This window comes from Condylura cristata, unplaced genomic scaffold (assembly GCF_000260355.1).
Source record: "Condylura cristata isolate star-nosed mole 26May11 unplaced genomic scaffold, ConCri1.0 scaffold00002, whole genome shotgun sequence".
Taxonomy (NCBI): Eukaryota; Metazoa; Chordata; class Mammalia; order Eulipotyphla; family Talpidae; genus Condylura; species Condylura cristata.
In genome coordinates, this window is record NW_004567103.1 from 62,318,989 (window position 1) to 62,335,512 (window position 16,524).

The 16,524-nt window shown below is 42.6% G+C and overlaps 1 protein-coding gene across 2 annotated transcripts in view; it reads right to left on the reverse strand.

Annotated features, from left to right (window-relative positions):
- The window catches only part of KIF5C (kinesin family member 5C), a 147,629-nt gene that overhangs the window by 46,910 nt on the left and 84,195 nt on the right, over nucleotides 1–16,524 (reverse strand). For both annotated transcript variants that reach the window (XM_004674667.2, XM_012727097.1), the window contains exons 11-12: nucleotides 13,600–13,748; nucleotides 3,328–3,503 (exon numbers count right to left, since the gene is read on the reverse strand). In XM_004674667.2, coding sequence (XP_004674724.1) covers nucleotides 3,328–3,503; nucleotides 13,600–13,748 — 325 coding nt within the window. The remainder of the gene's footprint in view (nucleotides 1–3,327; nucleotides 3,504–13,599; nucleotides 13,749–16,524) is intronic.

The window sequence follows — 16,524 nt, forward strand, 5'->3', positions numbered from 1 at the left end:
ACACAAGCTTCCTCCCTGAGAGGTGACAAGCTGGGGGGGCAGTGGTTTTTGAGGTACAGTGAGAAACAAAAGGGTCCTAGCCCTATCTGGGTAGGATGAAAAACAAGGATCCCATTGTAAGGACATGAATAACTCATCCAGACACATATCCAACACCACACTTAGTCCTTACTAAAGTGACTTCGCAAATGAAGTAGGAGAGTATATGGTGACCTTTAAAAAATGTTCAAACTTTCAGAAAGAAATTTGCTGAGCAGACTAGATCTATTATACATCCAAGTACATGTCTTAGCATATGTGTGTGTTTATGCTTCTACTGTCATGTTCTTGTCTATGGATAATGGTCTTCAAGATACTTTAGAAACTATCTTTGTACTCAGATTTCCTAAAACATGAAATTGGATGATTGTTTATAGAGCTGCTGGTCACTTTTGATTGTACAGATGTTCTGGCTGCAATGTTAACCAACAAATTTAGGTTCCACTTATATTTTTACTTACACTAAATTCATCTCACCTATCTTGAGCAGTGTAGCATGGGAAAGGTGGTGGGGGACGAGAAAGACTGTGCCAGAACTGATTTGCTTATCTTATAGAATTCTGCATTCAGCCCACCAATGCACCATCACCCCTCTTAGACCACATAGCATGTGGCTTTTCCTTTAGCAACCAGAACCCAGAGAAAAATCAGAAAAGAAACAAATACTGATTATCTTCTGTGAACTAGAAACTATTAAGCTCCACTGCAACTTTTTGACCTAACATTCAACTAATATTTCAAATTACCTGAGCCCCAAATTATAGATGAGAAAAACTATCAATTGAGGCTGAGTCACCAAGCCAGTTCTCAGCATACTGAAATCATAGGGCTTACTCTAAAATGCCTGCTTTCCCATCACACAGCACTGCACCAAGAGCATACCTATTCACAGACTCCTGAAGGGAAACACAGAGGGACAGAAGGGGCAACTGGGTGGAAACCATGTATTCTTCCACCACTGTCTAAACAGACTCACTAGAGCTGACGAGTTCCTCATTCACAGGGCTAAGGCCAAAACTGCGTGAACACTAGAATGGGAATCAGACGTGTAGCCTCACTTCTGCTGCCACTATAGGCATGCAGTGTCAACTTGGGAAGTCATATAACCTCCCAGGACTAGTTTCTCAGCTACAACTAGACAATTTCAGCTCTGACCACTCAGTCTTTGAAACCGTCATATCTCAACTTACTGTTCTCAAAAGTATCATTCCATCTACATCAGAAGATGAAATACCTGCTAGAACCTTCCAGAACTTAGAAGAGGAGGGAACAATAAGAATGACAGCTATTAAGACATTATCAGGCAGTCCACAGGTAGAGTTGCTAAGGTCAAACTACCAGCCTTGGTGCCCTCTAAGGAGGAAGTTTTGGACCTGGTTCTCTCATAGACCTCTCTGCATCATCCTGTGACAAACCACAAATACTTGCCACAAAATGTGTGCTTTATAGGATTTTCAAAGCATATGCTGAGGGGAAATGATATAATAGAAAATGTCATAAGCTGATCATCAGGAGTCAGAGACTCTACGGTCAGCTCTGTCAGGTACTAAGTAAAACCCCAAGGCACATTATTTTCTTCACTTTGAGCTCAGTCATCATCAGGATGGGTGATTCAACACTCTTTAAGGTCTCAGCTCATTGACAGCTCCTCATGTCACCAAGATATATGATCCTAAACCTAACCAATCATGACAGGTGTCTATTCACACATAATGAAGTATAGTATCAGATTATTGCCCCTCATCCAGGATTCTGTAAGGATTACTAAAATTGGGTGGTGCAACAGATTAAAGTGCAACACTGTGAATTTATCTGCAGCCACTGCAGCAATAGTTCAATCCTTGCAGGGAGCTGACCCACAAGGCACAGCAGAACTCTCCTGTCCCACCCACTGCTCCCCTCAGCAGTATACTTCAATACATCTGCCTGTTCTGCTCCCACTCTGTCTCTGGTGAGTCCTCTCACCACCTTCCCTCCCACCCTTCTGGCCTGTACCTGGCTCTTGTATGCATAAATAAATAAATCTTTAAAAAAGGGGGATTACTAAAAATGAACTCATTGATTCTAAAATGGAGGGAGAAAATAGCATTTCCTTGGAAATCTCGTGAAATTGATACAGTTAAGTTATTATAACTCTTTTTTTTTCTGTTTGAAAATTTGCATAAAACACCTGGATAAAATGGAAGGGTTACTGTATGTTAACTACTTAGTGGACAATTAACCCAGATTTCCTGAGTGTGAATATTTTATTAAGTATGTTACCAGAGGGGTCGGTTGACCCCAGTTAATGCTGTGGTTATATTGCAAACTAACACAAACGCAATTTGTCTTCAAGTTTATGACTAACAACATAGAATGAACTTCATGAAGGCAACCTGCAGGCACATTGCAAAGCTGATACCAGGCTGAGTTTTATTCTTAAGAGAGACGCTAGTAAACTAATGGTGGTTAACATAACAAAGCTGCTTTATCCATGCTAGAAGTGTCCCCAAGCACTCTGAGCTGAATAACAACAGAAAAAAATTAAATCAGACTAAAAACAACAGCAACTCTGATAAAATGAACATAAAGGATTTAAAATATTCTGAGGGCAAACTGCCAAGATCATGTAAAACAGCAATTTAATTTCCTATGCATGTGGGAATCCTAACTGGACCTTCATGGGGCAATGAATGATTCAGTGTTCTCCAAGGTCTCTTTTGCTTCTATTCTAACATGTCTGTTGACATGACTATTTGAGTCCCTAGCTTGACAGAAAATTAAACCTCCACAGCATGTTCAAACTACTCCATTCAAGAATATGCGCTGCCAGACCATAGACCATATGCCACTACTACTGGTTCCTCGTCCCGGAGACTGAGCTACATAATTAAAGCACACGTGAGTACTGGAAGTCACCACCCTCACCCACATAGCTGGGATTATTGTTGGAGTTTCCAAGAGATGAGAGACAGACTAGAGAGAGAATTAAACACGAAGCTCATGAGCACACACACGTACTTAATCCAGCTTCTAATGGTAAAGACTAAATAGCACCTGGCTATCTATCCAGGTCAAAAATTCTACTCTGCCAATCAAATTCCAATGAGAAGTTCAATTCCACATGAAATTGGCATGATTCTGCCCAATCAAGAGCTAAGGCAGGTAACAGGAAGGCAGACATACACATCCGTCAGTAGCCCTACATCAGTTCCAGTGGGTTTAAAATGGCTTCTAGCCTACAAGTATAGGGATAGCCACCTTTGGTCTTTGTACTAGAGTGAATACAATGCATTTCTGTTGGCAGACCTTATCATCCAATTGCCTGTAGAGACTGGAGATCTCCTCATCATACTTTTCCTTCTCCTCTGCAGAGATGCCAGCAACAACAGGAGTGATATTGTCTATGATGGGGGTATTATCACAGGGCTCCAGGGTCTTCTGGTCCTTCGCACTGATTTGTTCCTCTTCAGGCACAGCTTCTCCTGTAAATTAGCACAGTGGAGAGGATCTGAGTATTGAATAAATTCAGCATGCAATCCCTGTAAAGAAGGTTCTAAAAAGTCACTCCTGTAAAAATGACACACAGGGAGCCCTCCCTGGTGGTGCAGCAGGTTAAAGCGCAGCACCAAGAAGCTAGATGCAGCCATTTCAGCACAAGTTTGATCCCCTGCCAGGTTGCTGACCCACATGGTGTAGCAAACCTCTCCTGTCTCACCCACTGCTCCCCTCTGCAGTGTACTTTGTCAATCTGCTTATTCTGCTCCTCACTCTCGGTGAAGCCTCTCACTACCCCTGCACCTCAGGCCTTACCCCAGTTCTGTATGCATAAATAAATAAATCTTTTTTAAAAAATGGCACACAGGATGCTATAACAAAGAGCTATTACACAGAGTTTATGTTCTATTTTACAAGAAAGGTTGTAGTTAATTGACTAATGCTAGTCTGAGGAATAAGAGGACTACAATATTCCCCTTCTCATTAAGTGACCTGTTCTGTCAACCACAAAAGCGCTTAACTAATCCAGCTTGCAGCAATATCCTATTTTGTTTGCACACACTTTCCTTTTGTTGAGTAATATGCTGGGGCTGTATTAGAATCATAGTCCCTCTAGTGATTGATTCACAGGGAAGCAAACCTCTGAGGCCTCCTAATCACCGATTAATTATGTTACCAATTAATTAATAAGGAACAGTTAAATTAATGAACCAATTCAGCACAATTTAACAGAACTCTGTGGGACCCAAATTCTCCGGATCTGAAGCAGGAAGTCAGGGTAAACCTAGACCAGGAAATCTACACTAACTCCAGCTTCACTAACACCATCTACCCCAGGAAATCAGAATTAACTGGCTCAGTGGAAAGTTCAAAGAGAGTAATTTTCTGCGATGTCCAGTAGACCTAGGAAAGCAAAAGCAGCCAACCCAGAATGTAGTCTGGAGGGGCTGGAGTCTACACAGCCCCTTGTCAGCCTGCAGAACAGTGTTTCTTAGAGCGTTCAAAGGGAGAATTACCAAACTTGACAAAGCAAACGGAGGGGAAAGTGACATTCTTAGGCTGGCCAAAGGCAATCCTCAACAAGAAAATCACCTTGTAAAAACAAAAAGCATACAAAAAGGATTCTATGAGAACCATGCAGCCCAATGGAGTCTCGCAAATATCTTCTTGGAAAGCAAACCCAAACCAGCATACTTCCCCATTACCATCAACTTCACACTTAGTTTGCTACAATCAGTGAGTGTCTGCAGTGTTCCAAGGCTCATTCCAGCTTTCAGCCCATAAAAAGCATTTTGTGGAAACTCCCTGGGAACACTACCCTGGACCAAGGGATTTTTCTCAAAACAAGACAAAGCAGAACTGGGATGCTAATCCACAGCTTCCTTAACAGAGTCTCTCATGCCTCAGGGAACTCACTTAAACACTGTATACAATTATCTCAATATAAACAAAACACTTGTGATGGGTCAACTTTGCTGCTTAAGATTCCATTACCTTGCTGGATAATCATAAAATGGTGCTGATGGGCCTCCATGTCGAATAAAATTAATACCTGATGACTACAACTTTTGTACTACTGTACCTTTTGAAACAGCAACTTGGAATAAACAAAATGTGTAAAAAAAATATTATTTTGCTAAATACAAAACAGAACCAAGCAAGCTTGCTTCTCCTAAAGCTCAGCAAGGCTGTACCATACCTGTCGTTTAGTAAAATTACTGACCTGAAACAAAAGCAGAATATCAGAGTAGCCTCTGAACTGAACCTGAACCAAATCAATGTTTCATTCAGTTCCAATGCCTGGTTTAAAACATCTATCAAAGACCTTTCTGTGCAAACTGGATTTCATCCAACTAAAGAATCTATATTCTCTACAGCCTTCTAAGTTCACAAGTTATAAAAGCAGTCCCATGTTCCAGACCCTAAGGATTGAAAATATATATGTATTTTCTTCTCTAACCATAGTCTATACACTAAAGTTTCAAAGTCCTTCCTTGCCTGATCCAATTCTAGTTCCTTGCCAGAGAAATGCACCACTAACTCTGAGTAAGGTCCTTCCCCTACTTGAATCATGACTGTCTCTAATTTTTCAATTCTAGCTTCTTCAATTTCCAAGTGGGGCAATTCAATACATTGTGAATTTAATCTTCCAGCTAAAGCATGATAAAGGAGAAATTCCTAACTGGCCTGCAGCAGAACTCAAACTAAATATGATTCTATTGCCCATATGCCAACTCAACCCCAGTGCAAAGGAAAGATACAAAAAGTCCTGTTCCACGTGTTCTTTGGTTCCAAATGGCCTGAGGCTGTAGAACCACAAGCCTGCAAGGGCTAAAGACCCTTGGATTCATCTGGGCAGGGAGCAGTCAGGGGTGAACCCCATATAACAGATGCCAAGTGACCTGCCGGAAACAAAGCCCTTTCCTCCCATTGCAGAATTATAGCATCACAAATCTACAGATCCAGCGAGTAAGCCAGCTCTGCTAGGTGTCATCCTGCAAGTGACCACAGACTTGCATACACATCTCCAGTGCTCCAGGGCCAGCACCAAGCTATGTTGCAACTTTTAACATCTCATTAATCACAAGTCCACTTTCTGATTGTCTCTTGATTTTCTTTTTTGTAAATGAGAGGGGAAAAAATAATGGCTCTAACAGTTGTTTAACAGCTTAACTAAAATAGCATATGTAAAAAACATAAGAGATGTTCTTATGTGAAGTCCATCTATTATTCCTGCCTCTCCCTGGCAAACTGTCTTTTTTTTTTTTAAGACTGCAGAAAAATGTCATTTTTACTTATTCTGAAATTAGTGTTTCTGGGGTCTTCACAATAGTGTAATAGTTGGAACCAGTTCCAAAAGTGAAAATGTAAAGCACCACCCGACCGTGTGATTTCCTTTCAAGTTCAGTTTTATTATTATTAAAACAATATTTAAAACATGTAAGAGACTTATTTTTCTTTTGAAGAATTCTGAATCAAAGCATCAACAAGTCACCCACAAAGCGACATCTAAACAACCAGTTCTTGCCAGTTTCTATTCTAAAGGTCAGGCAGTTGGGATTATTTTCTGCAGCAGCCCTTTAGGATTAGAAGACCAAAGCAGCAGCACGCAGGAACAGAAGCAGCAGGCACCTGGAGAGAGCACCGTTCCTGCTCAGAGAGGAAACCAGGGGCTGGTTTTCCAAATAACCGCTGTCCTTCAAAGGACCGAGAAAATGACTTCCAGAAGCATCCCTGGTAACTACACTGTCCAGTTCACAAACACGTCTGGGGATTATAAATTCCCAACACTATGCAAGACCTGACAGTAAGCAATCTGTCTCCATGGCAATCTCACCACGTTAATCGAGAATATTCCCTGCACTGCAGTGGCCTGATTCTCCAGAGAAACCCCCATAAGGTGATCACAGAATGACAGATGTAACAAGAAAGACAGCTATAAACAAACCCTGGAGAAATGCACCCTAAAATCTGTGGTGGGAGAATGAGAATAGGACCACCAAATGTAAATTACCATCTATTTTTAAATTTATTTTAATTTATCCCCTGAGGCTTATATCTGCTGTCTATAGGAAAGTGCTTGTAATATTGTAAAGCACTTTATTTTCTAGAATAAAAGTACCCCCTTCCCCCCTCCCCCCCACTAGAAACCTTTTTTAAATAAGCATCCTGGCATTTCCTATTGTCGGATGTAATTAACTTTAAGGAGTAAAAAGATTTGTGTGTACACAGGAGCATTCACTTAGAGCATACCTGTAAGGTTTACAGTGCATTTTAATTATAAAATGAAAACTCTCAGAAGGCGTAAATAACATTTCTATAAAAAGCAGAAATCCATCAATTGCAGTAAATAAGAATGACCGACTAATCAAAAACTCTTGTTAGGAATATTAGCTAAAAATGCTAAACCCAGGATTTTGGGTTTGTTTCATTTTTAAAAGGAAAACCACTAGACTGCCAGTAATTCATTAAAATTTCACACATGAAATAGCAACGAGCTAGTTATCCTTTTCAGAAGTTGAGTCCCTGAAGTCTCTGGAGAACACAGAAAGGTAATTGCATTCTCTCGGCAACTTCAGGGAAGAGATTTGCTGGTCACTCACAGTTTTGACCAAACCCACAGCAGATCTGGCAAAGGAGGTGCTTTCTTTTAATACCAATTAAACAGGCCCAGTGGCAGACCTAATGGTAGGTAATTTCTATATCAAAGAAACGAAAAGGAAATCTTTGAGTTGCCAGATGGATAAGAGCAGCTGGTTACAAGATGTCATTATATAAACGTGAGGTTTAAGAATAAAATCATAATCCCATAAGGGATTATTTTGTACACAAATAACATCTTTCAGCCTAGGTCCTAAAAATATTGTAAGCAGCTTAAAACATTCTGTAATGCCTTCCAGAGTAATTTTCTAATAAACTGGTCACCCAGGACTCTACACTCTCATTACATTCCTTACCTCCTGGATAAATTACCCCATTTGGCTACAAAGATACTCCTAGGGGTCAATATTTCTGCTGGTGTTTAGCCGTGCTCTCAAGAGTAAATTTGATTTCTGAAATGAAATGCTAACTTCTGAGCTTCCACTGTAATCATGAATCAGAGAGGGGAGACTACATCTTCTACATATTTAATACTAGCAGAGTCAAGTGTGTTCTAGCTGTGGAGGCTGCATTAATTCCACAAAAGCCCGGGCTGGACTCAAGGTTACAGATTTTCTTGTTAGGAAACCAAGTCTGCTGATCTGGCAGGTTCCCACTTGGAAACAAATCTGCTTTGGAGATTGCCGATATTTCCACACCTTCTCAGCCAGTGATGAAATTATTTTCTTTGTGTGACTTCAGCAGATGGGAACTATATACACTCTGTTATTTAGCATTATATTTAATTATTCTAGATACTGCAGATGTGTCATATTGCCAGGTTATTTTTCTGTACTCCTGATACATGGATTTTCAGGACATTCATTTTCTGACTTCAACCCTCATAAAATGTTATTTTTTAAAGGGGAAAATTCAAAGACAACACGTCAGAGAAGCAGCTATGCAGCCGACCTGTCAGTGAGAGGGAACTATGGATTCTCCCTGCCTGAATGTCATGTCCTGGGCCTCCAGCCCTCCCTCCCCTTCCTCCTGTCTTTACTCTTGATGGATTAGGGCAGGCAGCAGAGAGGTGCATTGGGAGTTGTAATTCAGTGTAAGTCCAAATTTAAATCTATCCCCACCCCCCACAATGGGATTGGTTGAAGCTTTTCCATGCATATCATCAACAAGCAATAGAACTTAAGAAAAAGCAAAATTCAATTTCTGACAACTGCCCAGTCCATCTATCTGTCCTTACACAAGTAGGCTGAACAAATTTCCATGAAGCTAAATACCCAGCAGAGCTGCCAGATTTCAGGAAAGACTGGTGATCAATTCAGTCCCAAGAAGCCACTGGAAGACTGTAGTAGACTTGTGTTCTTTTTTAGCCATCCTTTTTCTGAATAGCCTCTCAGCCTCCTTATGGGAATTTTCCTCCTTCCAGTGCATGAAGTCTTGGTCAGACAACATGAAGCTCTGTCCTTGTCCAGCCAAAGCACACCACTAAGCTCGTAATTTCCTTTCTGGTCTTGGGGGAAACCCAGGCCAAGAAGTCACTCCAGATGTGGCCCTGACAATTCATCCCTGTTGCCTGTGTCTCTCAAGAAGCTGCAGCTGCCACCACTTCCCTCATTGAGCCTGGTTCTGCTAGTCTTTTGGTTCTAGAAGTCACTCTTAACCATCTACCACTTTTTTCTTTTTGAAAGCATAAGCCAGGCAGGGTCAGTTCCTGTTACTTGCAATTCAACTGTCACACTGGGGAATTGAACCAGGCAAGCAGGTGACTCTCCTTAGTCTTTATTTAAAAAAAAAAAAGTGTGGTCTCCTCCTAAGTCACCAGGCACATGTACAGGCCCATCCTGTCTTAATGGCAATATCAGAAATCAATGAAGGTTTGGCATAAGGTGGACATTACAAAGCACAGACCTTATTCTGAGACTCAATATTCTATGTGCAGAGGAGAAAACTGGCAGGCTTCACACATTAAGTTATAAGAGGCTGATAGTTGGTTCAGGTGATGTGGAGTAAGGCCACTGGAGGGAGAACCAGCCTAGAGAGTATAACGGACAAGTCTGAGTATCATAACTTCTGAGTGATCTGGGTAGGGCATGGTTCTCTGCTGGCCACCACCAGCCACCGAATCCTACTTCCCTTCCTTATTCGATCCCTTTCCTTCCATCAGCTGCCTGGAACCAGGTTGCAGTTAAGACACCAGATTACCTTTCCTACTTCTTTATATTCCTCCCTTCTCCTATATGATAGCAAGTAGGAAGCACCAGGAGGCGCACACACATTTTCTCCACTCCCCCACTGCAGGAATATATCGGTCAAATTTTGCATTATAAACACATCAAGCAGGGCTGGAACTTGCTTTCCCAGGGGAGAGTGCATACAATTGCCAGTGCTCCTCTGAGCCTCTCAGAAGGCACTGTGGAAACCTCAACACCCAGGAAGCTCTGAGATGTGCTAAGTGCTGCTTCCTACTAACCTAGAGGCACGAATGTGTCAAGTTTCAGAAGAAAGTTGGAAATGGCTTGCCACTCAGATTTTAGTGGTGAACACTTCTACTTCACCTCCCAGAAGGCTGGCTTTCCAGTTGGCACAAGCCAGCCAGGCCCTCCTGGCCTGAGGAAATGGACTAAGGCATGCACAGCCACTAAAGGGCTCCAGTCCTTTTTGGGGGACATGACCCTTTTCACACTCACCTAACTGGCCTCAACACAGATCACTAGAACAATGTGCAGGTAGTATGGACAGCACAAGATACCACAAGAGTCACATGCCCCCAGCCCTACCAGAAAGGTTATCCCCTGCAACCTGTCCAAGCCTCAGTGGCTACTGGAGAATGAAATGCCAGCCGAGGAATATGACAAAAAGCATGGCGGGGGGAGAGACTGCTGTGTGTGTGACTATAGCTAGTCTTTGAAATGTGACTATTCTCACGGCTACTCAAAGGTATGCTCCCCAATTCCCCAAGCTACCTCCCCCACCTTCTTGCCTGTATCACTAGAGCTGGTTCTCCACACAGAAACATTTTTTGTTTCCACAAAAATCTGTAAAATACAAGTGCTAACTTGGGAGAAAGGAGAGCTGCAGATCCCTTCTGCCATCACAGCCACTTCAGTGATTACAGCTGCCCTCAGCTTCCAGAGGGACCTGCTCCATGATTCCAGTGGCGACCTCAATCCAAGGGCACTCCAAGTCCTTTATATAAAACGGTGCAGTGCTTGCACATGACCTGTGCATGTCCTTCTATATACTTTAAATCATCTCTAGATTACTTATAATACCTACTATAATGTAAATGTTATGTAAATAACTGTCATACTACATTGTTTAGAGAATAAAGACATGAAAATACGTGTTCAGTGCAGACCCAGCCATCTGGATCTGAACACAGCTGTTTGAATCTGCAGATGTAGAATCAGTGGATACAGGGGGCAACTGTATATGGTAGTGGGGGGGGTCCCTCCCCCAAGAGTATCTCCTCTTCCCTTGCATTCAGAGCAGGAACCACAACCTACCTATGGTTTTCATTACTTCCTAAAGATTACCGACCTTCAAATTTCTCCCTCTAGTTCAGCCCTAACTTCTTATTTGATACTTTCCCCTGGGTGTTCCACAGCCACCTCAAACACCACCTCACTGCCCTTTCCCCCACAGCCTGGTTCTTTTCCAGCATTTTCTGTTTCAGTGAATGTTTTCAACCTCCATCAATTCAGCAAGCAGATCCAACTTCCTATCAAACACTGCAGATTTCACCTCCTAAATACCTCTCTGGCTCCCCATTTCTTTCCCTATCACAGTCATCTTTCTTGATTCAACTACTATAATCTCATCCTTAGAGATCACCCCAGTTTATCTGGACCTTATTCCACTCTACTCCAGATCATTCTCCAACATAACCAATGGACCTTACCATATGACTTGCAGCTTAAGATCCTTGAATGGCTTCTCACTGCTTCAAAGATAAGGACGAAAATCCTCCAGCTCAGTGTTCCCAGTCTCAGCTTTCCACAGTGGCCTTGCTGCCTAACACCCAGAGGTACACCCCGCCCCCTTCCACCTTGCACCTCTTAGTTCATCTGGCTAACAAATCTGCATCTCTCAGATCTTATTTACTTACTTATTGTTTGGAAGCCTTTATTGAAGCCTCAGTCAAGACCAGGGCCCTGCTGTGGTAACACTTAGCACTGACACTTTCCATCTTGCAACCAGCACTGACCATCACCACTGCGCTTATCGGTTGTGGCTGGAGTCTGCCTCCCCAATCAGACTAAGAGAGGGCAGACACCAAGTCCGAGTCGGTCAGTCTGCTGGGCCTGCGAACTCTAGCCTTTCATTAAGCCCACGCTTACTTAACATACATGTATTGGAAATCTCTCATGCACAAAAAACCATGTGTGTTTTCCCAAATTATGTAGCATACAGGGCTTATGTCAGATCACACTTAAAAGGCATGGAAAATAATAAATTTCTGAGTAGACTTGCAAGGTGGATGAAGTGGGACAAATAGTTAAAATGATGCCAAATGAAACGACCAAGGGGAGGAGAGTGTACAAAAGAGACACTAGGCCTGAGGGTCAGTCAGGCCAACAGGGCACAGGAAAGATCCTAAGGGACAAAGGTGATTGCAAATTGGTAGGTTAGACAACCAGGAAAAGACAGAAAAAAGCAAGGATAGTTGCCCGCTCCACAGTGTCAGTCAGGCCAGCCCCTCCTCCCTTCATCCAAAGAGCTTTATTGAATGTTCCAGTCACCCAGCAGAGAACTGACCCAAGAGGATCCCAGAAATAGAACACAATCTCATACAGCCGCTCCCTGCCTTGCCAAGAACCCCTCCCCACTCTTACTCCTGCCAAATCGCAAGAAATCATCCACCCAGGTGCTGAATTATTCAATTATTCTAGCAGCTTTCCATACACATGTGCAGCTAGAAAATCGTCCAAAAAGAAAAGAATCCTGTTATTTAGGCTACTGGGTCATTTTTTGATCCTCACTGGAATCCTTGCTTACCACATAATTGCTTTCCAATTAAACAGCTCATTGCCACCCCACCCCCAAGCAAAAAGCAGCTGCAGACATGTAGTCACAAGACAATGCGCTGACTCTGCTGTCCCACACAGGTGGCTGCCTCCTGACCCTGCAGCAGCCCAGGCCTGCGCTCCCCGAGACAGGTGTGCTAGCGCGCCTGAAATAAATGCTGAATACAGCAGCAAAAAACTGGAAGAACAGTCTCCAACTATCCACTACCCAACCTGCCTTGTTTTGGTACAGTAACAAATATAAGGCTTCCAACTTCTAGCCTCTATCACAATTTTAAAATCCTGAAATCACCTGTCTGCACTTGGATCTAGAAAGCCCTTTCAAACCCACCCACCCAATGCATGTCAGCTTTATGAGGTATTTTCTCCTAGTAAAACAAACCAAAGGAAGATTTTGGGGGAAAAGAAAAACCAGTCACGAAATAAGTCTGTAAGACTCCAATTTAGCAGGAAGCCCCTCAGGAGGTCTCTATTTCTGGCTCTAAAGAAGCAGAGCATGAAGATGAATAGGGCATAAACTGCAAATATTTGCCAGCAGTGATTTTTTTTTTAACCTCAAGGAAATTATAAAAATTCACAAAGGAGAAGCTGACATTTCTCATTTAATAAAACACAATCTGAGTCACAAAGTCTTGGGCACTGTCCTCTCAACCTCAAATAGGCCTTCCAGAGAGCAAATTACAGCAATAGATATAGGGACATTTCACTGGGAGTAGGTTAAGGCAACCTTGCACATGGTCACTTACTGCACTGAGAATGTGTGTCAGTCAGTCTAGTGATCCCAGCGGTTGGGGGGAGGTGGGGTGTGGCTGCTAGGCCAGGGAGGAGAACACGCGTGGTTGCTCACACGAACTGTTGCCAGAGAGGACCGAGCGCCAGCATCACGCCCACTTTCTCAAAGCCAGGGAAAGGCAAGCTCACGCTCAGCTCTCAGTCCTCCTTCTCCAGCTCTCCTTACCATTTCTCCACCTGTTTAACTCCAACTCCAGATGCTGGATAACATTCTTCAAAGTCTTATTTTTCTCTTTCTCTTTTTCGTATTTCTTCTTCCACTCTTCTGCTGTCAGTTCCAGGTTCACAGAGACTGTGTTCTTGATAGTCTTAGCTCTGGGGTTTTAAAACACAGGAAAAAATTCTGAGTGCAGCAATAAGTGGTAGCAAAATCAAGAATATAATCAAGCCTGGAATTCTTTTTAGGGAAAGTTGTGGGATATGGGAGAGCAGGAAGAATCTGGAACTTCTATATACCACCCTCTAGCTATTTTAACAATGGTACTGCTATTCCTAAGGTTTTAAACTTAACTCTTCCTTTTTTCCTTTACCTTCTGCAAGTCTGAAATTCAATGAATTTTCACTTGAATTGTTTCTCTGTGTCTCCTCTTTCTCTAGTCCCTCTGCTAGCACCTTAGTGTATGTTCTCTGCTCAGACTTATGCTGACAGCCTGTTCAAACAGTCAACCTGTTCCTTTAAGCATCTTGCACAACCATTGCCAGTACCCATTCAATTTGATTAACCCCTCCGGAAAACTGGGGCGATACAAAGACAAATGAGATGAGGTCTCTGACTTCCTAGGGCTTGCAGCTCCTCATACCATCAATATAGACTGCAGTGACAGAATCAAATGCTTCTTTTACAGTCAGAATCCAGAGCTATCCCTGATATGCTGAACACATTGTCTCCTGAGCCAGGATGGCCAAGGCCCCTGCTGAACATATCCTCTCCAACACCCCCACCCCAGCACAGCCAAAAATCAACCATGGAGGAGTGGAGAGTTCTCATATCATCCCATTTTAGGGCTGGTGGCACAACGGGTTAAAGCAGAGCACTATGAAGCTAGCCACAGTCACTTCACGCCAGTTTGACCCCTAGCTGGGGAGGTGACCCACAAGGCACAGCAGACCTCTTCTGACCCGCCCGCTGCTCCCCTCAGCAGTGTACTTCGTCGATCTGCCTATTCTGCTCCCCACTCTGTCTCTGGTGAATCCTTTCACCATCCCTGTACCTCTGGCCTATAACCCAGTTCTGTATGCATAAATAAATAAATCTTTTTTTAAAAAAAAAAATCAACCCATTTTTTTCAAGAATATCAGAAATTGAGGTTTTCATTGGTATCCCTCATTAAAAAAATTTTTTTTCAAACTGTGTTGAATAAACACATCTGAAAGCTACCATCTTGCCACTTCTAAAATAAGAGGTGAAGTATATGGGCCAGAGTAGGAGTAGGGGGTGATGCCAGAGTGGGTGTTTGAACAGTAATTCAAAGGAGCAAAGGCAATGGCAGCACTAGCTAACACAAAAGGAGTTACCTCCTCGGGAATAGAAATGGAACATAGAAGTAGACTTGTCCAATGAAAAGGTAACTGACCATAGTCAAAGTCCACTCCTAACTGGGTTTTACAGAAGATAAAAACATCATTTTAAAAATATGCAGTATTTTTTATCGGATGGTTTCACTCATAGCAAGAGTATAATGGACCAGGCGAGAAAATAACAAAAATAATGAACAACCATATACCAGAGACATTTTGTGGGGGTGGAGTGGGGAATGGGATCAAAAACGGGAGGGGGGGTAGGGAGGGAAGTGCACGGGATTATGGTGATGGCACACGGGTGACTTGGTGACAGGGATTACAATTGAGATGGGAAAAAAAATGTACAAAATGATGTAAAAATAAACTGTTGTAAAAAAAATGCAGTATTTTTCTTTATTTGCTACTGACCATTTGTCATAAACTCCTACCAGGCCTTGTACTGCCATATTTACAGGCACTATCTGATGGGTGCTTTAGGGTCATTACTGCTGTCATCAAATGATTATTTTGAACAGGATTCCTATGTTAGTGGAAGAAAAATCAGCAGTTCTCACCAGCATTATGAATGTCATTCTAAAAACTAACCCCTAAAGCAGACAACTAAAAACTCAACTGTCATAAAAGGAGTTGAAAGATTTCTGTACAGACTCCACTTAGCATAATTCTCCCTCATTCACTATAGCTTGAGGCTGCTGTCCCCACAAGTGTTTTGGCTCTAATTTTTCAAGCATCAACGATTTTATTTCTCCTTTAAAGTCTACACCAGCTTCACGTCCTCACTCTTCTTTCGAGTACCCTCGGGCGATGTCATGCACAAGAACTGCAGCATCTATGATCACGGAGCAAGTCAGACAGCGAAAAGTAGCCTTAGGGCCAAATGCTTGGGGACAGGTAAGCCTACACTTTGAGTCTCCTAATGTCACTTTTTAAATCATAAACAGTCCTTTCATGATTTCCAGTGCTACAAGGAAAAGAGAGGGCCTCTGTGATATATACTCGGGCACCTTCAGCTAGAATGTACCTTTGTGAGAAGACTCAGCAAGGTTCTCACTAGTATAACTGGTCTTCTCAAAGTTCTCTCAAGCTGTTCAGGTAACCCTTTTTCTTCCACTTATACGGTAATCAGGGTCCTGGCAGGAAATTTGCATAATTTGGGAAGAGGTTAACAAAGGAATAGATGTCTACTGGCAAGTCCGGGGCCACGGTATACCCCATACTAGACAGCCATTACCACCCTCAGGCCGAGACCCTGGAGGAAAGGGAGCTTTAAAAAGAGTGTCCAAAATATGGCAGACCTCTCATGGCCCGCCCACTGCTCCCCTCAGCAGTGTACTTCGTTGATCTGCCTGTTCTGCTCCCCACTCTGTCTCTGGTGAAGCCTCTCGCCGCACCTGAGCCTCTGGCCTATAACCCAGTTCTGTATGCACAAATAAATAAATTAAAAAAAAAAAAAGAGTGTCCAAAAACCCTGATTCAAAAAGACACCTGCACCCCTATGTTTATTGCTGTTTTATTTACAATTGGAAAGACATGTAAACAACTCAAATGCCCAAAAGTAGATGACTGAATT